The sequence below is a fragment of the Phocoena phocoena genome, chromosome 1 (genome assembly GCF_963924675.1).
Source record: "Phocoena phocoena chromosome 1, mPhoPho1.1, whole genome shotgun sequence".
Classification (NCBI taxonomy): Eukaryota; Metazoa; Chordata; class Mammalia; order Artiodactyla; family Phocoenidae; genus Phocoena; species Phocoena phocoena.
Window position 1 is genome coordinate 163,789,901 of NC_089219.1, and position 26,346 is coordinate 163,816,246.

The 26,346-nt window shown below is 36.5% G+C and overlaps 2 protein-coding genes across 5 annotated transcripts in view; both read left to right on the forward strand.

The window, feature by feature from the left end:
- LIN9 (lin-9 DREAM MuvB core complex component) overlaps positions 1 to 26,346 on the forward strand; it is a 110,607-nt gene that overhangs the window by 37,567 nt on the left and 46,694 nt on the right. The gene's annotated exons all lie outside the window — the stretch shown is intronic.
- On the forward strand, positions 11,503 to 12,839 carry LOC136135544 (WD repeat, SAM and U-box domain-containing protein 1-like). The gene is given in 2 exon segments (XM_065893434.1): positions 11,503 to 12,175; positions 12,178 to 12,839. Coding segments are annotated over 2 exon segments (1,335 nt in total).

Below are 26,346 nucleotides of genomic sequence, written 5' to 3' on the forward strand. Positions count from 1 at the left end.
CTTGTCTTCTGGTCTTTCTCATCAATAGTTGCTCTGTAAATATTGTAATTTTGGTGTGCCGATGGGAAGAGGTGAGCTCAAGGACTTCCTACTCCGCCATTTTGGCCACCTTCCCCAAACTCGATTTAAAAAAAAAAAAGTACAGATCCACAGTACTCTAAACCCCAAGGCATATAACCCACGTGTATACATAACCCATAATTAGACACAACACAGAAAAAATACAGAGCAAATCTTGAAAGCATTCATTAGAAAAACAACATTATATGAGGAACAGTGATACAAACAGCAGCTGACTTCTTACGGGAAAAGAACACTAGATGCTATGTCAAATGAACTTTTCAGATTGAAGGGATATGATACCAGATGGAACCTTGACTACAGATTAACAGCACCAGAAATAGTAAATATATGTGTAAAATGGAACTGTTGTGTTTGTTTCTTAAATTTGTAGTGAGAGCATACAGTATTAACTGAAGTAGAGTGTAATAAGTAAGGAGTGAATATTATAATCCCTAGAATATTGAGGTTCAGAAACCTTAGTGTGCGTCAGATCGCCTGGAAGGCTTTAAAAAGACAGATTACTGGCCTCCACTCCAGAGTTTCTGATTCAGAAGGTCAGGGGTAGGGCCTGAGAATTTGCATTTCAAGAAGTTTCCAAGTGGTGTTGATGCTGCTGGAGTGGGGCCGTACTTTGAGAACTAGTAAAGGAATTACTTTTAAAAAATCTTTTATTGAGGTAACGTTGGTTTATAACAAGTTTCATGTATACATTATATTTCATCTTCTCTTTACATTACAGCATGCTAGCCACCAAAAGTTTAGTTTCTGTCTCTCACCATACAGTTGATCCCCTTTACCCATTTCACCCTCCCCTGTCCCACCCCTTCCCCTCTGGTAATCACTACTCTTTTTTTTTACCATGGAGTAGTATTCCAGTGCGTGTGTGCGTCTGTGTGTGTAGCATCTCTTTTTTTTTTTTTTTTTTTTTTTGGTGGTACGCGGGCCGTTCACTGTTGTGGCCTCTCCCGTTGCGGAGCACAGGCTCTGGACACGCAGGCTCAGCAACCATGGCTCACGGGCCCAGCCGCTCCGTGGCATGTGGGATCTTCCCGGACGGGGGCACGAACCCGTGTCCCCTGCATCGGCAGGCGGACTCTCAACCACTGCGCCACCAGGGAAGCCCGTGTGTAGCATATCTTTATCCATTCATTCATTGATAGGCACTTAGGTTGTTTTCATATCTTGGCTATTCTAAATAATGTTGCTATGAACATAGGGGTGCATATATCTTTTTGAATTAGTGTTTTTGTATTCTTTGGATGAATACACAGAAGGGGGATAGGTAGATCATGTGGTAGTTCTAGTCTTAATTTGGGGGGGAATCTCCACACTGTTTCTTATAGTAGCTGCACCAACTTAACATTCCCACCAACAGTGTATGAGGGTTTCCTTTTCTCCTGTCCTTGCCAACCCTTGTTATTTCTTGCCTTTTTGATAATAGCCAGTCTAACAGATGTGAGGTGATATCTCACTGTGGTTTTTTTTTAATTGAAGTACAGTTGATTTACAATATTGTGTTAGTTTCAGCTGTATAGGAAAGTAATTTAATTATACATATTTTTTTCAGATTATTTTCCATTATAGGTTATTATAAGATATTGAATATAATTCCCTGTGCTGTACAGTAAATCCTTGTTGCTTATCTATTTTATGTGTAGTTTTGTTAATCCCATACTCCCAATTTATACCCCCCATACCTCCCTTTCCCTTTTGGTAACTATAAGTTTGTTTTCTATGTCTATGAGTCTGTTTCTGTATGGTATATAGATTCATTTGTATTACTTTTTAGATTCCACATATAAGTAATATCATATAATATTTATCTTTCTCTGACTTACTTCACTTACTATGATATTCTCTAGGTCCATCCATGTTGTTTTAAATATTTTACTCTTTTTTATGGTTGAGTAATATTCCTGTGTGTTTTATACATATATATAAAATCTTACATCTTCTTAAAGTAATCATCTGTTGCTGGGCACTTGGGTTGTTTCCATGTCCTGGCTATTGTAAATAATGCTGTTATGAACATTGGGGTGCATTATCTTTTTGACTTAGTTTTCATCTTTTCTGGATATATACCCAGGAGTGGGGTTGCTGGAACATATGATAACTCTATTTTTTGTTTTTAAAGGAACCTCCAGACTGTTTTCCATAGTGGCTACACCAATTTACATTCCCACCAATAGTGTATGAGGGTTCCCTTTTCTCCACACCCTCTCCAGCATTTTTTATTGTAGACTTTTGATGATGGCAATTCTGACCCGTGTGAGATGATACCTCATTATAGTTTTGATTTGCATTTCTCTAATAATTAGCAGTGTTGAGCATCTTTTCATGTGCCTGTTGGCCATCTGGATGTCTTCCTTGGAGAAATGGCTATTTAGATCACTTGCCTATTTTTTTTTAATTAATTAATTTATTTATTTATTCATTCATTTATTTATTTATTTTTGGCTGAGTTGGGTCTTTGCTGCTGCACATGGACTTTCTCTAGTTGCAGCGAGTGGGGGTTACTCTTTGTTGCGGTGTGCGGGCTTCTCATTGTGGTGCCTTCTCTTGTTGCGGAGCATGGGTTCTAGGCGTGCGGCCTTCAGTAGTTGTGGCACGTGGGCTCAGTAGTTGTGGCTTAAGGGCTCTAGAGCACAGGCTTAGTAGTTGTGGCCCACAGGCCCAGCTGCTCCATGGCATGTGGGATCCTCCTGGACCAGGGCTTGAACCCGTGTCCCCTGCATTGGCAGGTGGACTCTTAACCACTGCACCAGGGAAGTCCCCTGCCTGTTTTTTTTTTTGTTGTTGTTTTTGTTTTTGTTTTTTTTTTAAATTAATTTATTTTATCTTTGGCTGCATTGGGTCTTTGTTACTGCATGCAGGCTCTTCTCTGGTTGTGGCAAGCAGGGGTTACTCTTCATTGCAATGCACAGGTTTCTCATTGTGGTGGCTTCTCTTGTTGTGGAGCATGGTATCTAAATGAGCAGGCTTCAGTAGTTGTGGCTTGGGGTCTCTAAAGCACAGGCTCAGTAGTTGTGGTGCACAGGCATAGTTGCTCCACAGCATGTGGGATCTTCCTGGACCAGGGTTCAAACCTGTGTCCTCTCCATTGGCAGGCAGATTCTTAACCACTGTGCCACAAGGGAAGCCCCCCTGCCTGTTTTTTGATTGGGTTGTTTTGGGGTTTGTTTTGTTTTGTTTTGATAGTGAGTCATTGTGGTTTTGATTTGCATTTTCCTAACAATTAGCAATGAATCTCTTTTCATGTGCCTGTTGGCCATCTATATGTCTTCTTTAGAAAATCACCTATTCAGCTCTGCTGCCCATTTTTTTATTGGGTTGTGTGTCTTTTTGTTGTTGAGTTGTATGAGTTCTTTATATATTTGGGATATTAGCCAATTAATGGATATATGATTTGCAAATATCTTCCATTTGTTTTTTCATTTTGCTGATGGTTTCCTTTGCTGTGCAGAAACTTTTTAGTTTTATATAATCCCATTTGTTCAATTTTGCTTTTGTTTCCCTTGCCTGAGGAGACATATCCAGAAAGATATTGCTAAGATCAATGTTACAGAGCATACTGCATATGTTTATTCCTAGGAGTTTTATTGTTTGAGGTCTTGCTTTCAGGTCTTTAGTCCATTTTGAGTTGATTTTTGTATATGATGTGAGGTAGTGGTCTAGTTTCTTCTTTTGCATTTGGCTGTCCAGTTGAAGGAATTACTTTTAAAAAAGTGTTAAGAGGTATACCTAAAAAGCCAGTAGAGGAATTAAATTTGACAGACTAACAAATACTCAGTTAAGTGAAAAGATGACAGGAAAGAAAGAACAGAGGAGTAGAAAATAAATAGCAAGATGGTAGACTTATATCTAGCCCTTTTAAAATTACATTAAATGTCAGTGAACTAAACACTACACTGTAGAGCTTATCAGACTGGATTTTTTTTTTTTTTTAAAAAGGAAGTCAAACTCAACTACAGTTGACCATTGAACAACATGGGTTTGATGGGTTTGAATTGTGTGAGTCCATTTATATGTGGATTTTTTTTTCAATAACACACTGGAAATTTTTTTGGAAATTTGTGACAACTTGAAAGAACTTGCAGATGAATTGCTCAGCCGTAAAATATTGAAAAAGATTTTAAAGTTAGATATGTCATGAATGCGCAAGATATATGTAGACATAGTCTATTTTATCATTTACTACCATATTTTATGGTAGTAAAATTTATCAAAACTTACTTCCACAAACACAGTCCATACATTTGCCATTGAGAGAAATGTAAGCAAACATAAAGATGCCATATTAAATCATAGCTTCATAAAACTAACTGTAGTATACACTGTACTACTGTAAAAATTTTGTAGCAACCTCCCGATGCTGTTGCAGTGAGCTCAAGTGTTGTGAGTATCTGCTAAAAATGCTGTGTGACAGTAATCATTTCCATGTGATCAGTTCATCTCCAGTAAATTGCATATCGTTGTAAAAAGTGATCTCTTGCAGTTCTCAAGTATTTTCATTGTGTTTAGTGGAAGACCATAAACCATGGAGCCCATATGAAGTGCCATAGTGATGCTAGAATTGCTCCTAAGAAGCAGAGAAAAGTCATGACATTACAAGAAAAAGTTGAATTGCTTGATATGTACTGTAGGTTGAGGTCTTCATCTGTGATTGTCCACTATTTCAAGATAAATAAATGAGTACAGTGTAAGGACCATTGTAAAAAAAAAGAAAAGGAAAATTGGTGAAGCTATAGCTGCAGCTATGCCAGCAGGCATGAATACCTAGCATTTTTTTGAAATATCTTTTTACCTCATAATGAAAATACAGCTTTTATGTGGGTGCAGGATTGATATAAGAAAGGCATACCTATGGACTCCAATATGATTTGAGAAAAAGCAACGTCATTTATATGACAACAGAGCAAAAGGGAATGAAAGATCTAAAGCTGGAGAATTTAATGCCAGCAAAGGATGGTTTGATAATTTTAAAAAGAGATTTGGCTTAAAAAATGTCAGGATCACAGGAGAAGCAGCTTCTGCCACCGAGAGGCAGCAAACAGCTTCCCAGATGCCATTAAGAAAGTCATGGAGGAGAAAGGATATCTACCTGAACAGGTTTTTAATGCAGACATAAGTGCCCTATTCTGGTAAAACAAAACAAAACAAAACAAAAAAGCCTTGTTAGTAAGGAAGTAAAGCAAGCACTAGGATTTAAAGCAGAAAGGGTGGACTTCCCTGGTGGAGCAGTGGTTAAGAACTTGCCTGCCAATGCAGGGCACACAGGTTTGATCCCTGGTCCAGGAAGATCCCACATGCCACAGAGCAGCTAAGCCCGTGTGCTACAACTACTGAGCCTGCACTCTAGAGCCCACGAGCCACAACCACGGAGCCTGCATGCTGCAACTCGTGAAGCCCGTGCACCTAGAGCCCATGCTCCACAACGAGAGAAGCCACCGCAGTAAGAAGCCCACGCACCGCAATGAAGAATAGCCCCCACTTGCTGCAACTAGAGAAAGCCCTCGTGCAGCAACAAAGACCCAATGCAGCTAAAAATTAAAAAATAAAGCAGAAAGAGATAGGCTAACTACTGTTTTGCAAATGCAGTCGGGTTTATGATCAAGACTGCCCTTATGTATAAAGCTGCCAGCCATAAACAACAAGGTCCTACTGTATAGCACAGGGAACTATATTCAATATCCTGTGATAAACCATAATGGAAAAGAATATATATTTAAAAAAAAAGAATGTCTATGTCACTTTGCTGTACAGCAGAGATTGGCACAACATTGTAAATCAACTGTACTTCAATAAAAAATTTAACTAAATTAAAAAAAGCTGCTAACCTTGGACCCTTGAAGGGAAAAAATAAACACCAGCTGCCTGTCTTTTGGTTCTACAGCAAGAAGACCTGGGCAACAAAAATTCTTTTTCTGGATCGGTTCCATTGATGGTTTGTCCCTGAAGTCCGGAAGTACCTTGGCAGTAAGGAACTGCCTTTTAAAGTTCTTTTGATATTGGACAATGCCCCTGGCTACCCAGAACCCCATGAGTTTGACTCCAAAGGCATTGAAGTGGTCTACTTACCCCCAGACACAACATCTATAATTCAGCCTGTAGCCTTAAGTACCTTTAAGGCTCATTACACATGGTACTCTATGGAAAGGATTGTCAATGCTATGGAAGAGAACTCTAATAGAGAAAACATCATGAAAATCTGGAAGGATTATATCACTGAAGATGTCACTGTTGTTATAGAAAAAGCCTGAAAGAGCCAGTAAAGGAAAGAGATTGTAGAGGTGGAGGAAAAAAAAAGAGGTTGGAGGTAAAGGGCTTCAAGACACAGATATTTTCAAGAGCTAATAGACACCACACCAGAGGAATTACCAACACAACTTGATGGAGATGAGTGCTTCTGAATCAGTGCCAGCCAATAAAGAAGAAGACATAGAAGATGCAGTGTCAGAAAACAAATTGACATTAGACAGTTGGGGAGAAGACTTTCAATTTTCAAGACTGCTTTTGCTTTTTTTTATAGCATAGACCCTTCTATGATAGGGTCACTTAAACTAAAGCAAATAGTGGAAGAAGGATTGGTACCATATAGAAACATTTTTAGAGAAATGAAAAAGCAAAAAGTCAAGTAGAAATTATGATGTATTTCCATAAATTCACAGTAAGTGTGCCTGACTGTCTTCCCTCCCTTTCCACCTCCTCCACCTCTTCCACCTCTGCCACCCCTGCGACAGCAAGAGCAACTTCTCTTCCTTCTTCGCCTCAGCCTACTCAACATGAAAATGGTGAGGATGAAGACCTTTATGATGATTCATTTCCACTTAGTGAATAGTAAATAATCATCATTCCATACAGTTAATAAACTTATCTATTGTGTAGGTGTGCGAGTGTCTTCCTCTGAAAATCTGATCACTGCACGGCAAGAACTGTATGAGATGTATTTGTGTCACCATCATCATGACCTAAGTATTATTCATCATGTGGAATATTGTGTGCAGGACTTGTATTGAATCAGTCTGCCAAGGCAATAGAAACAAAAGCAAAAATAAGCAAATGAGACCTCATCAAACTTACAAGCTTTTATACAGCAAAGGAAACCATAAACAAAACAAAAAGACAACCTACAGAATGGGAGAAAATATTTGCAAATGATGTGACCTACAAGGGCTTAATTTCCAAAATATTCAAACAGCCCATACAACTCAACAACAAAAAAACAAACAACCCAATAGAAAAATGGGCAGAAGGCCTAAATAGACATTTCTCCAAAGAAGACATCCAGATGACCAACAGGCACATCAAAAGATGCTCAACATTGCTAATTATTAGAGAAATGCAAATCAAAAGTACAATGAGGTACCACCTCATCCCAGTCAGAATGGCCATCATTAAAAAATCTACAAATAACAAATGCTGTAGAGGGTGTGGAGAAAGGGGAACCTTCCTACACTGTTGGTGGGAGTGTAAGTTGGTGCAGCCACTATGGAAAACAATATGGAGGTTCCTCAGAAAACTAAAAGTAGAGTTGCCATATGATCCAACAATCCCACTCCAGGGCATATATCTGGACAAAACTATAATTCAAAAAGATACATTCACCCCTATGTTCATAGCAGCACTATTCACAATAGCCAAGGAAACAACCTAAATGTCCGTCAACAGATGAATGGATAAAGAAGATGTGGTACATATATACAATGGACTACTACACAGCAATAAAAAAGAATGAAATAATGCCATTTGCAGCAACATGGATGGACTTAGAGATTACCATACTGAGTGAGGGAAGTCAAAGAGAAAGACAAATACCATATGATATCACTTATATGTGGAATCTAAAGTATGACACAAATGAACCTATCTACAAAACAGTAACAGATTCACAGACATAGAGATCAGACTTGTGGTTGCCAAGGGGATGGGGTTGGGGGAAGGATGGATTGGGAGTTTGGGATTAGCAGATGCAAACTATTACATATAGAGTGGATAAGCAACAAGGTCCTACTGTATAGCACTAGGAGCTATATTCAATATCTGTTATAAACCATAATGGCAAAGAATATAAAAACGAATGTATATATATATGTATAACTGAATCACTTTCCTGTACAGTAGAAACTAACACAACATTGTAAATCAACTATACGTCAATTAAAAAAAAAAAAACTTGTATTGAAGGAAGACCCTGAGCTCACCTCCTCTCATGGGCACACCAGAATTACAACTATTTACAGAGCAACTGTTGATGAGAAAGACTGGAAACTACCAGAAAGAATCACAGTGAGATGGGTAAGAGGGGTGGAGTTGCTTTATAATCATTATACATACCCCCAGGGTGGGCAACCCACAAATGAGAATAATTACGATTGTAGGGGTTCACCCCATGGAGCAAGGACAACCAGTGGATCACTGAAGAAACCAAAGAAGAAATCAAAAGATACCTGGAGACAAGTGAAAACAAAAATATAACAATCCAAAATCTATGGGTCGTAGCAAAAGCAGTTCTAAGAGAGAAGTTTATAGCGATGCTAACCAACCTCAGGAAACAAGAAAAATCTCAAATAAACAACCTAACCTTACACCTAAAGGAACTTAAAAAGAACAAACAAAATCCAAAGTTACTAGAAGGAAAGAAATCATAAAGGCCAGAGCAGAAATAAATGGAATAGAGACTTAAAAAAGAAAATATTAATGAAACTAAGAGCTGGTTCTTTGAAAAGATAAACAAAATTGATAAACCTTTAGTCAAACTCGCCCAGAAAAAAAGAGGGCCAGAAAGAAGGAGAAGTCAGAACTGACACTGGAGGATCATAAAAGAATACTACAAACAACTATATGCCCCAAAAATGGACAACCTAGAAAAAAATGGACAAATTCCTAGAACTGTACAATCTCCCAAGACCAAACCAGGAAGAAATAGGAAATATGAACAGACCAGTTACCAGTGATGAAATTGAGTCAGTAATTTAAAGCAAAACAAAACAAAAAAACACCCCAAAACTCCCAACAGACAAAAGTTCAGGACTAGATGACTTTATATGTGAATTCTGCCAAACATTTAGAGAAGAGTTAACACCTATCCTTCTCAAACTATTCCAAAAAATTGCAGAGAAAAGAAGACTTCAAGACTCATTCTACAAAGCCACCATCACCCAGATACCAAAACCAGACAAAGATACCACAAAAATAGAAAATTACAGGCCTATATCACTAATGAACATAGATGTAAAAATCCTCAACAAAATATTAACAATCAAATCTAACAATACATTAAAAGGATAATACATCATAATCAAGTGGGATTTATCCCAGTTGATGCAAGGATGGTTCAATAACCACAAATTAATCAATGTGATACACCACATTAATAAATTAAAGAATAAAAAATCATACAGTCATCTACATAGATGCAGAAAAAGCTTTTGACAAAATTCATTCATTTATGATAAAAACTCTTCACAAAGTGGGTATAGAGGGAACATACTTCATAATAAATGCCATATATGATAAGCCCACAACTAACATCACATTCAACAATAGAAAGCCGAAAGCATTTTCTCTAAGATCAGGGACAAGACAAAGGTGCCCACTCTTGCCACTTCTATTCAACATAATATTGGAAGTCCTGGCCACAGCAATCAGACAAGAAAAAGAAATAATATAACCCAAATTGGAAAGGAAGAAGTAAAACTGTCGCTGTGTCACTGTCTACAGATGACATGATACAATATAGAAAATCCTGAAGACACCACCAAAAAACTAGAGCTCATCAATGAATTCAGTAAAGTTACAGGATACCAAATTAGCATACAGAAATCTCTTGCATTTCTATACATTGACACTGAACTATTAGAAAGAGAAATTAATGAAACAATCCCATTTACAATTGTATCAAAAAGGATAAAATACCTAGGAATAAATCTAACCTAGGAGGTAAAGACATGTACTCCAAAAACTATAAGACGCTGATGAAAGAAATCGAAGATGAGACAAACAGATGGAAAGATATACCATGTTCTTGGATTGGAAGAATTAATATTGTTAAAATGACGATAATACCCAAGATAATCTAGAGATTCAATCCATCCCTATCAAAATACGAATGGCATTTTTCAGAACTAGAACATCATTTTAAAATTTGTATGGAAACACAAAAGACCCTGAATAGCCAAAACAATCTTGAGAAAGAACAGAACAGAGGTATCACACTCCCTGATTTCAGAGTATACTACAAAGCTACAGTAATCACAGCAGTATGGTACTGGCAAAAAAACAGACACATAGATTAATGGAACAGACTAGAGAGCCCAGAAGTAAACTGACACACTTATGGTCGATTAATCTACAACAAAGGAGGCAAGAATATACAGTGGAGAAAAGACAGTTTCTTCAATAAGTGAGTTTCTTCAATAAGTGGTGCTGGGAAAACTGGACAGCTACATATAAAAGAATGAAATTAGAACATTTTCTCACACCACATACAGAAATAAACTCAAAATGGTTTAAAGACTTAAATGTAAGACCAGAAACCAAAAAACTGCTAGAAGAAAACATAGGCAGGGACTTCCCTGGTGGTCTAGTGGTTAGGACTCCATGCTTACAGTGCAGGCAGTGTGGGTTTGATCCCAGGTCACAGAACTAGGATCCCACATGCTGTGCAGCCAAAAAAAAATCGAGATCCCTCGACTTCTGTAACTATCCAAAAATAAATATTTTTAAAAATGAAGTTTTAAATACATTAAATTAAACTACTTTAAAAAAAAAAGAAAACAGGCCCCCCTCACCTGCATGTCACGTGCCCTGCGCCACTCGCCAGCATCTGAGCGCTGATCCCAGGCGTCGTGGGTCTTTGAGGTGAAAGGGGCAGTGCCCATGGGCCAGTTTAACAGCGGCGGAGGCAGGTGGAGGACCTTGACTGGGGTCAGCCCGCCGAGCTTCCCCGCTCAAGGTGTCTAAACCCTCCATTTCTCGGCGTCAGGTTCTAAGTGCGCGACAGGGACCTGCTGAGACCTTGACCAGAGCGATGCATGGTTTTGCGGCCTTGGTCTGGGAGCTGGGCAGCGCCTCACGGCGGGGCGTGAAAGCCCCAGCTGGCTTCCACCCCTCCCCCACAACCCGAACGCCGGTCCTCACATTCCGGAAGGCCCTGCTCCCCGCCGGCCATGCTCCTGCCGTGGGTCTCTCGGTTCGCTGAGGCCTGGTTGGCTCTCAAGAGTTGGGCAAATCCTTGGTCCCCGCGTGGGCACGGTGGGAGTAGGTCTCGAGCTTTATGTTGGAGGATTCTTGGCACATTTCGGGTTTGCCTTGCATTAGATGGGTATGCATGTGTTAACAATGGCGAGTTGATCCGGGGTATGACCGGAAATTGTTTGGCTTGACGGCTGAGGTTTAAGTGGACGCCCACACCAGGATATTTTACTTCAAATAAAGAACATGGTGAAACTAATTCACACGTTAGCGGATCATGATGATGATGTCAACTGCTGTGCCTTCTCCTCTTCCCTCTTGGCCACTTGCTCCTTGGACAAACCAATTCGCCTGTACTCCCTGAGTGACTTCAGTGAATTGCCACACTCTCCATTGAAGTTTCACACCTCTGCTGTCCACTGCTGCTGTTTCTCTGCTTCAGGGCATATTTTGGCTTCATTTTCAACAGATGGTACCACTGTCTTATGGGATACTCAAAACGGACAGACTTTGGCAGTGATGGAACAGCCCAGTGGTAGCCCCGTGAGGGTTTGCCAGTTTTCCCCAGACTCCACTTGTTTGATATCAGGGGCAGCTGATGGAACTGTTGTTTTGTGGAATGCACAGTCATACAAGTTATATAGATGTGCTAGTGTTAAGGATGGCTCCTTGGTGGCCTGTGCATTTTCTCTTAATGGAAACCTCTTTGTCACTGGCTCCTCATGTGGAGATTTAACAGTGTGGGATGATAAAATGAGGTGTCTGCATAGTGAAAAAGCACATAATCTTGGAATTACCTGCTGCGATTTTTCTTCACAGCCAGTTTCTGGTGGAGAACAAGGTCTTCAGTTCTTTCGACTGGCATCATGTGGTCAGGATTGCCAGATCAAAATTTGGGTTATTTCCTTTACCCATACCTTAGATCAGTGGATAAGTCTGTCATAGTGTATGATACTAATACTGAGAATATACTTCACACCTTGACTCAGCACACCAGGTATGTCACAACTTGTGCCTTTGCACCCAATATCCTTTTACTTGCTACTGGTTCAATGGACAAAACAGTGAGTATCTGGCAGTTTGACCTGGAAGCACCTTGCCAAGCAAGGATCGCAGAAGATCAACCAAAGCAATTTACTGAAGATTGGTCAGAGGACGATGTCTCAAACTGGTTTTGTGCACAAGATTTAAAAGACCTTGTTGGTATTTTCAAAATGAATAACATTGATGGGCGAGAACTGTTGAATCTTACAAAAGAAAGTCTAGCTGATGATTTGAAAATTGAATCTCTAGGGCTGCGTAGTAAAGTTCTGCAGAAAATTGAAGAGCTCAGGACAAAGATGAAAACCCTTTCTTCTGGAATTCCTGATGAATTTATATGTCCAATAACTAGGGAGCTTATGAAAGATCCTGTCATTGCATCAGATGGCTATTCATACGAAAAGGAAGCAATGGAAAATTGTATCAGCAAAAAGAAACGTACGAGTCCCATGACAAATCTTGTTCTTCCTTCTTTGGTACTTATACCAAATAGGACTCTGAAAATGGCCATTGATCGATGGCTGGAGACACATCAAAAATAAAACTGTTTATTTCATATTGCAAAAAAAAAGAAAAAAGAAAACAGAGGCAGGACACAGTTTGTTATAAATCGTAGCCATATTTCTTTGGATCTGTCTCCTAAGGCAAGGGAAACAAGCAAAAATAAACAAATGGGACCTCATTAAACTTAAAAACTTTTGCACAACAAAGGAAACCATTGGCAAAATGAAAAGACAACCTACTGAATGGGAGAAAATATTTTCAGATGATATGACTGATAAGGGGTTAATATCCAAAATATATAAATAGTTCATACAACTCAATATTGAAAAAACTACCTGATTTTTAAAAATGGGCAGAAGACCTGAATAGATATTTTTCCAAAGAAGATATACAGATGGCCAACAGGCACATGAAAAGATACCCAACATCACTAATCATCAGAGAAATGCAAATCAAAACCACAATGAGATATCACCTCACACCTGTCAGAATGACTGTCATCAGAAAGACCACCATTAACAAATGTTGGTAAGGATGTGGAGAACAGGGAGTGCTTGTACATTGCTGGCAGGAATGTAAGTTGGTGTATCCACTGTGGAAAGCAGTATGGAGATGCCTCAAAAAAGTAAAAACAGAACTACCGTATGACCCATCAATTCCATTCCTGGGTGTACATCCAGGAAAGATGAAAACTCTAATTTGAAAAGATACATGCAACCCAATGTTCACAGCAGCATTATTTATAATAGCCAAGATATGGAAGTAACCTATGTTGCTAATAAAACAGAAACAGACTCACAGATGTAGAGAACAAACTAGTGGTTACCAGTGAGGAGCAGGGTAGGGGAGGGGAAAGATAGGGGTAAGTGATTAAGAGGTACAAACTACTAAGTATAAAATAAATAAGCTACACGGATGTATGGTAAGCACAGTGAATATAGCCAATATTTTGTAATAAATTTAAATGAAGTATAAGCTATAAAATTTTGAATCACTGTGTTGTATACCTGAAACTAATATAATATTGTAATTCAACTATACCTCAATTTTTTAAAAATGAAAGTGTTTTAATACTGTATTATGAATATGACAGTAAAACTGTATGCCATAAAATTTTTAAGATTCATTCATTAATGTATATGCCAGGCTACCATGAAGCCATCATATTGATTACACTAGACTACTATAAAGCAATTTGTATTGCTTTTTCTTCATTATCAATGCATGAATCATTATACCTGTAAATGAAGATGAATTTCTTTTTCACATTATCTTTTCTTTTTTTTGATGTCTAGTTTTAATAATATGCGCAACATGTAAAGCATTTTGTAATATCATATAAGACAATATTGATGTAGTTACTGAGACATGATTCATCTTGTAAACAGATGATGTAAACTTATGGTATTGATAAAAATATACAGTACTATAAATGTATTTCTCTTCTTTATGATTTTCTTAATAACTTTTTTTATCCCTAGCTTACTTTTTTGTAAGAATACAGTGTATAGTACATATAACATACAAAATACATGTTAATTGCCGTTTATGTTATCTGTAAGGCTTGCAGTCAACAGTAGCCTATTAGTAGTTAAGTTTTGGGTTATACCCTTGAGTTAAAAGTTGTACACAGATTTTCAACTGTTCAGGTGATATCACCACTCCTAATCCCCATGTTGTTAAAGGGTCAACTGTATGTGCTGTCTTCAAGAGTTGTACTTGAAATTTAAAAATCACAGACAGGTTAAAAGCAAAAGAATGAAAAAGATATGCCAATCAGATATTAACAATAGGAAGTTGAAGTGGCTATGTTAACATCAGACAAAATAGAATTCAAGACAAAGAGTATTACCAGAGAGAGGAGATACTTGATAATGATTGAAAGAGCACTTCATTAGAAGAACACAACAAATCCTAATATATATTTATTAGTAGGCCCCTAATAACAGAAGTTCAAAATACTTAAAGCAAAAAGTAAGACAACTAAAGGAAGAAATATACAGGTCGACAATTATAGTTGTGGATTTTAACAACTCTCTACCAGTAATTGAGAACAGGAAAAAAAAAATCAGTACAACTATAGAGAATTAGAATAGCACTACTTGGCTTCCCTGGTAGCGCAGTGGTTATGAATCTGCCTGCCAATGCAGGGGACACGGGATCGAGCCCTGGTCTGCGAAGATCCTACGTGGCGCAGAGCAACTAAGCCCGTGTGCCACAGCTACTGAGCTGTGCTCTAGAACCCGCAGGCCACAACTACTGAAGCCCACATGCCTAGACCCCATGCTCTGCAACAAGAGAAGCCACCGCAATGAGAAGCCCGCGCACCGCAATGAAGAGTAGCCCCTGCTCACTGCAACTAGAGAAAGCCTGCACGCAGCAATGAAGACCCAATGCAGCCAAAAATAAAATAATTTAAAAAAAAAGAATAGCACTACCAATCATGATATCTAATTGATATTTTTAGAACAGTGTACCCCAAAACTGCAGAATATATAATCTTTGCACGTGCTTAGGCTTTGTCAACATAAATCATATGTTGGCCTATTAACACATGTCAGTAAATTTTGAAAGATTGAAATCATATACAGTGTACAGAATTTCTCTGAGCACAGCAGAATTTAATCAGAAATTGAAACAGTAAGATCTCTGAAAACATCCAAGTATTTGGGAATGAAACATCATACTTTAAATAATTCATAAGTAAAAGGAGAAAATCTCAAGGGAAAAGCGCAAATATTTTAAATTGAAAGATAATAAATATACCAAATATAAATATTTGTGGGGTGCAGCTAAAGAAGTATATAGAGGAAACTTTTACATTTTTAAATACTTACATCAGAAGAAAATGCTTATATACGTTTTAAAAAGGTATAAATTTCTATTTTTACCTTAAGAAGCTAAAGAACAAGCCCACAGCTAACACCATACTCAACAGGGAAAGAGTGAAAGCTTTTTCTCTAAAGATCAAGAACAAGACAAGTGTGACAATATAGTGCTGGAAGTCCAAACCAGAGCAGTCAGGCAAGGAAAAAGAAGGTGTCAAATCCAAAAGGAAGAAGTAAAATTATCTCTGTTTGCAGATGACATGATCTTATATAGAGAAGACCCTAAAGACTCTACAAAAAACTATAAGAACTGGTAAATGAATTCAGTAAAGCCAGGATATGAAACCAACATACAATAATCGGTTGTGTTTCTATACACTAAAGACAAAATATCTGAAAAAGAAAATAAGGAAACAGTCTCATTCACGATGGCTCCAAACGCAATGGAATACTTAGGAATAATTTTAACCAAGGATGTAAAACATCTGTACACTGAAAATTACAAGACATTGATGAAAGAAATTGAAGAAGGCAAAAATAAAAGGAAAGATATCCCATGTTCATGGATTGGAAAACTTAATATTGTTTTAAACAGTTCATACTTCCTAAAGCCAATTATAGATTCAGTGCAATCCCTATGAAAATTCCAGTGGCATTGTTTACAGATATAGAACAATCAGTCCTAAAATTTATGTGGTACCACAAAAGACCTGACTAACCAAGGCAATCTTGAGAAAGAGGAACAAAGTTGGAACACTCAAATGTCTTGATTTCAAGCTATATTACAAAACTATAGTAATCAAAATAGTATGAGACTGGCATAAAATAGACACATAAACAAATGGAACAGAATTGAACCCCCCACAGAAAACCCCATGAATATATGGTCAACTGATATTTGACAAGGCAACCAAGAATACTCAATGGGGAAAAGACAGACTCTTTGATAAATGGTCTCAGGAAAACTAGATATTCACATGCAGAAGAATAAAACTGGCCTCCTATCTTACACCTCTCACAAAAATTAACTCAAAGTGGAATAAAGTCTTAAATGTAAGACCTGAAACTATTAAATTACTAGAAGAAGACACAAAGGAAAAGCTCCTTGACATTGGTCTTAGCAATGCTTTTTTTTTTTTTTTTTGGAGATGACACCAAAATCAAAGGAATAGAAGCAACAATCCGCAAGTAGGACTACATCAAACTATAAAAAGCTTCTACACAGCCAAAGAAACAATCAACAAAATAAAAAGGCAACCTACAGAATGGGAGAAAAGATTTGCAAATCATATATCTGATAAGAAGTTAATATTCAAATATGTAAGGAACTCATACAACTCAAACAAAAAGACGACCTGATTAGAAAATGGGCAGAGAAGCTGAATAGACATTTTTCCAAACATGACACATAGATGGTGAACAGGTACACGAAAAGATGCTCAACATCACTAATCATCAGGGAAATGCCACAGTGAGATGGCACCTCACACCTGTTAGAATGGCTATTATCAAAAAGGCAAGAAATAACAAGTGTTGGAAAGCATGTGGAGAAAAGAGAACCCTGTGGATTGGTAGTGGAAATGTAAATCAGTGCAGCCACTGTGTAAAACAGTAAGGAAGTTCCTCAAAAAATTAAAAATAGAAATACCACGTGATCCAGTAATTCTGCTTCTGGGTGTTTATCCAAAGGAAACAAACTCACTATCTCCATAAGATACATGCACCCCCATGTTCGTTGCAGCATTATTTACAACAACTAAGGCATGGAAACAGCCTAAGTGTCCACTGACAGATGAATGGAGAAAGAAAATATGGTGTATACAGTTGACCCTTGAACAATGCGGGGAGTAGGGGTGCTGATCTCCCGTGCAGTCTAAAATTCACAAACACTCAGCCCTCCATACCTGCAGTTACATATCTGCAGGTTCAACCAACCATGGATCATGCAGTACAGTCGTATTTACAACTGAAAAAAATCTGTGTGTAAGTGGACCCCTGAAGTTCAAACTTGTGCTGTTTAAGGGTCAACTGTATATACAATGGAATATTATTTGGCCATAAAAAAGGAGAAAATCCTACCATTTGCAACAACATGGATGAATCTTGAGGGCATTGATAAGTGAAATGTCAGAAAAAAGTACCCTGTGATTCCACTTATATGAGCTGCTTACAATAGAAACAGTCGTAGAGACAGAAAGTAGAATGGTGGTTGCCAGAGGCTGGGGGGGAGGGATGAATGGGGAGTTACTGTAATGGGTGTAGAGTTTCAGTTTTACAAGATGAAAAGGGTTATAGATATGAGTGATGATTGAACAATGTTATTAATATTTGATACCACTGAACTCTACACTTAAGAATGATTAAGATGATAACTTTTTAGTGTATTTTACTACAACAAAATAATTGAAAAAATAATCAATGTCAAGAGAATGAGAAGAGAAGCCACAGACTGGGGCAAAATATATGCAAAGGACATATCTGATAAAGGACTGTTATCCAGAATATGCAAAGGACTCTTAAAACTTAATAAATAGGAAAGCTAACAACCTGATTAAAAAATGGAGAAAAGATCTGACCAGGTACCTCACCAAAGAAGATATACTCTCATACTGTTGGTGGGAATATAAATTGGTGCAGCCACTATGGCGAAAAGTACAGAGATTCCTGAAAAAATTAAGAATAGAACTATAACACACACACAAAAAAGAACTATCATATGATCCAGCTATTTAACTTTTGAGTATTTATTCAAAGAATACAAAAACACCAAATCAAAAAGTTACGTACACCCCTATGTTCATCACAGCATTATTTATAATAGGCAAGATATGGAAACAACCTAAGTGCCCATTGTTGGATAAAGATGTGGTGTGTGTGTGTGTATATAAAATATATAGTGGAATACTACTCAGCCATGAAAAAACGAAATCTTGCCATTTGTGAGAACATGGATGGATCTTGAGGGTATTATGCAAAGTGAAATAAGTCAAAGAAAGACAAATATCATATGATTTCACTCATATGTAGAATATTAATAAACAAAATGAAAACAAACATAAATACAGAGAACAGAGTAGTATGGTTACCAGAGTGGAAGGAGCTGGGAGAAGGGCAAAATGAGTGAAGGGCGTCTGTTGTGTGGTGACGGATGGAAACTAAACTTTTGGTGATGAGCATGCTGTAATATATATAGAAGTCAAAATATAATGTACACCTGAAACTTATATGATCTTATAAATTAATGTCACCTCAATTTTTAAAAAAAGATATACAAATGGCAAATAGGCACATGAAAAGATATGCCACATCATATGTCATCAGTGAAATGCAAATGAAAACAATGAAATACCATTATACACCTATTAGAATAGCCAAAATCAAGAACTTGACAACACCAAACGAGAATGTGGAGCACAGGAACTTGTATATTACTGGTGGGAATGCAAGATGGTATGGCCAGTTTGGAAAACAGTTTGGCAATTTTTTACAAAATTAAACATATTCTTACCACACAGTCCATCAGTCACACTCCTTGGTGTTTACCCAAATGAGTTCAAAACTTACCTCTTCACAAAAACCTGCACATGGATGTTTATAGCAGCTTTATTCATAATTGCCAAAAGTTGGAAGGAACCACTATGTCCTTCATTAGATGAATAAACTGATACATCCAGACATGGAATATTATTTGAAGCTAAAATGAAATGAGAGGGAATTCCCTGGTGGTCAAGTAGTTAGTACTCTGCGCTTCCACTGCTGGGGGCCTGGGTTCGATCCCTGGTTGGGTAACTAAGATCCCACAAGCTGTGTGGCATGGCCTAATAATAATAACAAAATTCCATGAAAAGAGATGGAGGAACCTGAAGTGCCTATTACTAGGCGAATGAAGCCAGTCTGAAAAGGTTACATACTGAATGATTCCAACTGTATGATATTTTAGAAAAGGTAAAAACTATGGAGACAGTTGAAAGATGAGTTATTACCAGGGGCTAGTGGGAAGAGGGATTAATAAGTGGAGCACAGAGGTTTTTTAGGGCAGTGAGACTGCTCTGAGTGATACTGTAATGATGGGCAGGTACATGCCCTTATACGTTTGTCAAAACTTATAGAATGTGCAACGCCAAGAGTGAACCCTAATGTAAACTATAAACTTTGGGTGATAATAATGTTTCAGTGTAGGTTCATCAGCTAACAAAATGTACCACTCTGGTGTGGGATGTTGATAGTGGGAGAGCCTGTTGGGTGTGTCAGGCAGGAGCTATATGGGTTGATAGTAGGGGAAGCTCTTAGGGAGAGTAAAGGTAGGGCATGTATGGGAACTCTGTACTTTCCTCTAAATTTTGCTTTGTGTTTAAAACTGCTCCTAAAAAGAAAGTCTGTTTTTAAAAATCAACTAATGTAATTCCCCATATTTAGTAGCATAAAGTGGAAAAACCACATGGTCCTATCAATAGATAACAAAAAGTCATTTGACAGTATTAATGCCCACTCATGATAAAACTCTCAAAAACTAGAAATAAAAGGGAACTTCCTCAACCTGACAAAGTTAATATATGAAAATATCTATGTGCAGCTACATACTTAATGGTGAAATTTTGAATGCTTTGCCACTAAGACGGGGAACAATGCAAGGATACACTTAGGATCTGTATACAGTATTCTGCTAGATACAGTGAAATAATACAAGAAAAAAATAGAAATCATAAAGTTTGGAAGAAGTAAAACTGTCTCTTTTCACAGATGACATGATTACCCATATGAAAATCCTAAGGAATCCACAAATCAACGACTAGAATTAATGAGATGAATTTTTTTGCAAGGTCTTTGGATATAAAATCAACATGAAAATTAGTTGTATTTCTGTATAATAAGGCAACAACTGGAAAATGACATTTTAAAAAATGACACTATTGACAATAGCATAAAAAACCTAAATAATTAGATAAAACATGTCATGGGGCTTCCCTGGTGGCGCAGTGGTTGAGAGTCCGCCTGCCGATGCAGGGGACACGGGTTCGTGCCCCGGTCTGGGAAGATCCCACATGCCGCGGAGCGGCTGGGCCCGTGAGCCATGGCCGCTGAGCCTGCGCGTCCGGAGCCTGTCCTCCGCAACGGGAGAGGCCACAACAGTGAGAGGCCCGCGTAACGCATAAAAAAAAACAAAAACAAAAACAAAAAAAAAAAAAAAAAAAAAAACATGTCATGGATTGGAAAACTCAGTATTGTTAAAAATGTCAGCTCTGCCAAGACTTATCTTAGAGATAAACAGTCTAAATCACAGCAGCCCTTTTCTTTTTCTTTCTTTTTCTTTTCTTTTCCTTTTTTTTTTTTTTTGAAATTGTCGTGCTTATTCTAATGTCTATGAAAATGGGAAGGATAGTTTAATCCAGAAATAGATCCACACATATGTCCAGTTGACTTTCTGAAGATACCAAAGCATTTCAATGGAAAGGAAGGGCATTTCAATAAATAATGATTGATCAACTAGGTATATATATGGAAATAAAATGAACCTTGACCTTTCCTCATGCTATACAAAAAACTTAATCTAAGATGGACCAAAGGGCTAAACATAAAAGTCAAAACTATAAAGCTTCTATAAGTAAACACAGGAAAATATCTTGTGATCTGTAAGTAGGCAGAGATTTCTTGGATCTGACAAAAAATTAATTATCAAAAAAGAAAAATAAAGGTGATTTTTAGGTTTAACTTAAATTTAAAACTTCTGCCCACTAATAGCGAACATTAAGAAAATAAATAGGCAAGCCATATACTGGGAAAAAAATATTTCCAAATCATATATCTGAAAAGGGACTATATCTAGAAAACATAAAGAACTCTATTATTTAGTAATAAAAACATAAGTAATCCAATTCAAAAACTAGACAAAACACTTGAGTAGAGACTTCCCAGAGGAAGATGTATGAATGATCAATAAGCACATGAAAAAGCACTCAACATCAGTAGTCATCAAGGAAGTGCAAATTAAAATCATAATGAAATACCACTACACACAGCAGAATGGCTAAAATTGAAACTACTGATAACATCAAATGTTGACAAGGATGTGGAGCTACCATAATTCATATACATTGTTGATAGGATGGTATACCACTTTGGAGTAAAAGCATGACGGTTTTTAATAAAATTAAATTTATGTCTGTCCTGTGATCCAGCAGTTCTGCTCCAAGATATTTAAGTAAGAGAAATGAAGTTGCTGTTCACAGAAGGATATATACAAGAATGTTTACGGCATCTTTGTTTTAATTTTATAGTCAGAACCTGGAATCAACCCAACAACAGGCGAATGGATAAACATAACATGATATTTTCTTACATTGGATATAAATTGACAATAAAAAGGAGCTAACTACTGACATATAGATTAACTTCAGATAGTATGACGAGCAAAAGAAGCTGAAAACTAATGGTTGCATATTGTATGGTTCTGTTTATATGAAGTTGTAGAATAGGCAAAATTAATTTATGGTAGAAAAATATCATCAGAAAAGAGGTTGCTCCTGAAGAAAGGATTGCCTAGGAAAAGGGAACTTTCTGGGATAATAAGAATATTCCGTGACTTTAAAGATGGATGATTTCATTTGTCAAAACTTATAGGATTATACACTTACATTTTCATTTTACTGTATGTAAATTTTACCTAGAAAAGAAAAGTATATAAACAAACAAAATTCCACGTTCCTTTCTGGGAAGAAATTTCTTAGTAAAGAAGGAGTAGTAGACTTTTCCTCAATAACAACAACAAAGGAATTTTTTAAGTAACTATATTTAAGATTTTGCAGTAGGCGCAAAGAAGACAGGTAAAAAGTAACGACAAGTGATTCTTAGTTACAGAGTTAAGAACGCAAGTGTTTTGACAAACACCAAAATGATGGAAAATTTGAGTAGTGGAAAAGCCTTGGGGAAACGTCTGGACATGATACTTTAACCACATTGTACAGGAAGTTGTTCATCAGGTGTCCGTTGCTCTGAATAGTTATAGAACTCTGTGTAGTCAGAGAAGTCAGGGTATAAAAAGAAATTTTAAAATCATTGGTTTGTTAAGAAATTGTAAAATTCAGAACTGTCCTAAAAGTAATGTAGTTTATCTAAGTAGTTTATCTAAGTCAAAGGGTTATGGGAAAGGAAGTCATCAAGGACAATATGGAAGATGTGATTTGGAAGATATGGAAGATGTGATTTATAGAAGTAAATGTAGAGTTAAGATTTGACAGCTGCTGGTTAACCCAAATTCTGAATCCTGGCCCAAAGCTGAGGCTCTGACCAATAATATTTAAAGTTGTCCCTTGATGTTTGTTATAATGAAATTACTTTCTAAACTTGGATTTTTGGATGACATTAGGTATGTTCACCAGATTCCCAGCAAACCTTCTGTTGTGCTTGAAAAATTGTCTCTTTTTTTTTGCATTGCGTATTTGACCTTATAAACGGTCAGAGAAGTAGAGTGACCATATAATTTTATCACTCAAGTAAGCATCTTCTGAAAGTAGAATAGGAGGTGCTGTTAATAACTGAAGTAGGATAGCAGGTGTAAATGGACATTGTCCTGAGATAATCAGCTAATAGGATTTATGGATTAATAGGATTTACCCTACCTAAAGGATGTTTTTGAATTTTTTTCTTATTATAAAATATTCTCAGAGCCTTAGGATAATGTTGATAACCACAACAGCATTTTTTTCTTACTTTCCTGAACTTGGCATTCTGACCAAGAATCTGCTTTTCATCCCTTAGTGACCATGTATACTAACTTAGGTTGCTGCTTTTGTTTTTTTAGCTTTGCATTGTCAGCACCAGTAATCTGGAAATGGCTGTTAAGGAGAGGGCTGCCTTAGAGACAAAAGTTTAAGTATTTTTAAAAGTCTTTGAGCCAGTTAAGTAAAACTGGATAGAATTTAGCCATCACTTGAACAGATAGATACTCCTGTAATAATAGGGGAGCCTGACTTCAAATATTGATCTGTGGTAGAGGGACATAAATGACATCCATATAAAAATATGGAAATATCTTCTTTTCTTGATTTATAAAGGCAATGCATTCTCAAAAAAAAAAAGAAGAAAAAAAAAACACAGAAGTGTAGAAAGTGAGTTTCCCCTAAAGTTTTATAAATCTCCCTCTAAAGTTTGATGTATGTAAGTATACAGTATATGCCAGAACATAAGATGTTCCTCCCTCCAAATTATATTTGAGTTCTTATACTTTTCGTATTATAAGTATTCTCTCAGTTTATTTTGCATAACCAAGCCTGCTTGGTGAAGACTCACTGATTTCTGATTTCATTTTGTTGCGGTTGGAGAAAGCACTTTGTATGATTTCTTTGTATGAGAAAGCACTTTGTACTTCTTTTAAAGTTGTTGAGACTTGTTTTATGACCTAGCATTTGGTCTGTCTTAGAGAATGCCCCATGTATGTTTCAAAAGACTGTATATTGCTGTTGGGTTGAGCATTGTGTATATGTTAGTTAGGTCAAATTGGTTGATAGTGTTGTACATGTCTTCCATATTCTTATTGATTTTCTGTTTTATTGTTGTATCAATTACTGAAAGATTAATATTAAAATCTCTAACTATAATTGTTGAACTCTTTACCATTTCATCAGATTTTGCTTCAGGTATTTTGGTGCTCTGTTAAGGTGCATATATATTTATATTTGTCATATTTTCCTGATACATTGACCCTGTTATCATTATGAAATGTCCCTCTTTGTTTCCAGTAGTATCCCTTATTTTAAATTTTCATTAATATAGCCATTCCAGTACTCTGTTGTTACTGTGGTGAATCTTTTTCCATCCTGTACTTTCAACCTATTTGAATCTATGAATCTAAAGTGTGTCTCAGACACATGTAGAAATATATAAACAGCTTATAGATGAGTCTTGTTCTATTGAAGTCAGTCTGCAAACCTCTGCCTTTTTTAAAATTTAAGAAAATTTTATCTACTTGTATTTTTTTATTGAGGTATAATTGACATCTAACATCGTATTAGTTTCAGCTGTACAACATAATGATTCAATATTTGTATATATTGTAAAATGATCACCACAGTAAGTCTAGTTAATATCCATTACCACACATAGTTACCAAAAATGTTACAACTTTTAAGATGTACTTTTTTAGCAACTTTCAGATACAGGATTCAGTATTATTAACTATAGTCACCATGTTGTACATTACCTCCCCATGACTTTTTTTGTTTGTTTATTGTACATTTACAATTTAAAAAAATTTTTTTATTGAAATATAGTTGATTTACAGTGTGTTAGTTTCAGGTGTACAGCAGAATGATTCAGTTATATGTGTATATGTGTGTGTGCGTGCGTGTGTGTGTGTATATATATATATATATATATATATATACACACTTCTCCATTATAGGTTATTACAAGATATTGAGTGTAGTTCTCTGTGCTGTACAGTAGGTCCTTATTGGTTATGTATTTTATAACTGGAAGTTTGTACCTTTTGACCCGTTTCACCCTCTGCTTTTTGATCAGTGGTTAGTCTATTCATATTTTATGTAATAATTGATATGCTTGCATTTATGCCTATCGTTGTGCTATTTGTTTACAATATGTCTCATATCCGTTATTTTCCTTTACCTCCTTTCCTGCATTCTTTTGTGTTAAACAAATACTGTTTAGGATACAATTAGTATACAAATTTTACTTATTATAGTTATATAGTTAGTATTTGTATATTAGTATACAAATGTAGTATACAATTTTAATTTCTCTGTTATTTTTACGTATTTTTTGAGGGTTTTGTGTGTATGTGTGTGTTAGTTGCTCTGGGAAGTACAATATGTAGCTTTAACATATCACAATCTAATTAAGATTAATACTGAATTAATTCTGATAAAATATAGCAGATTTACTCCAATATAGCTCCATTTTCTCCTACTTCCTTTTTACTGTCATCAAACGTGTTACATTAATATCTATGATAAACCTGAGAATATAGTATTATAATTATTGCTTTAAATAATCTTACTTTTTAAAAATGAAATGAAGAGAATAGAAAAAATGTGTGTGTGTGTATTTTGTACACACCGTTTTTTATATGCACTCACATATTTACCATTTCTGGTGTTTTTCTTTTCTTGCTGTGGATTTTAGTTACTGTCTGGTATTATTTCCTTTTATCATAAAGAATGTGTTTTAGTATTTCTTCCTAACGTGTCTAGTAGCAACAGATTCTCTCTGTTTTTATCTGAGAATGTTTCCATTTCTCCTGCATTTGTGAAAAATAGTTTCACAGGATATAGAATTCTTGCTTGATGTTTTTTTCTTGTTAGCACGCTGAATATGTCACTCTGTTGCCTTCTGACCTTCATTGTTTCTGATGAGATGTACCTGTTAATTGTGTTGCTCTTCTACATGTGATGAGTCATTTTTCTCTGGAAGCCTTTCTCTTGAATATTCTCTCTTTATCCTTGGATTTTGGAAATTTCACTATGATATGTCTAGGTTTGATACTCTTTATATTTATCCTACTTGGGGTTTATTGAGTTTCATGGGTTAGTAGCTTAATTTTTTAAATCAAATATGAGAGATTTTTAGCCATAATTTCTTCCAATTTCCTTTTCACCTTCTCTCTCTCCTTCCTTTGGGTCTCTCATTACAAATATGTTGGTGCACTTGACATCTTTCTACAGCTCTCTGAGGCTCCCTTCATTTTTCTTCAATCTTTTGTTCT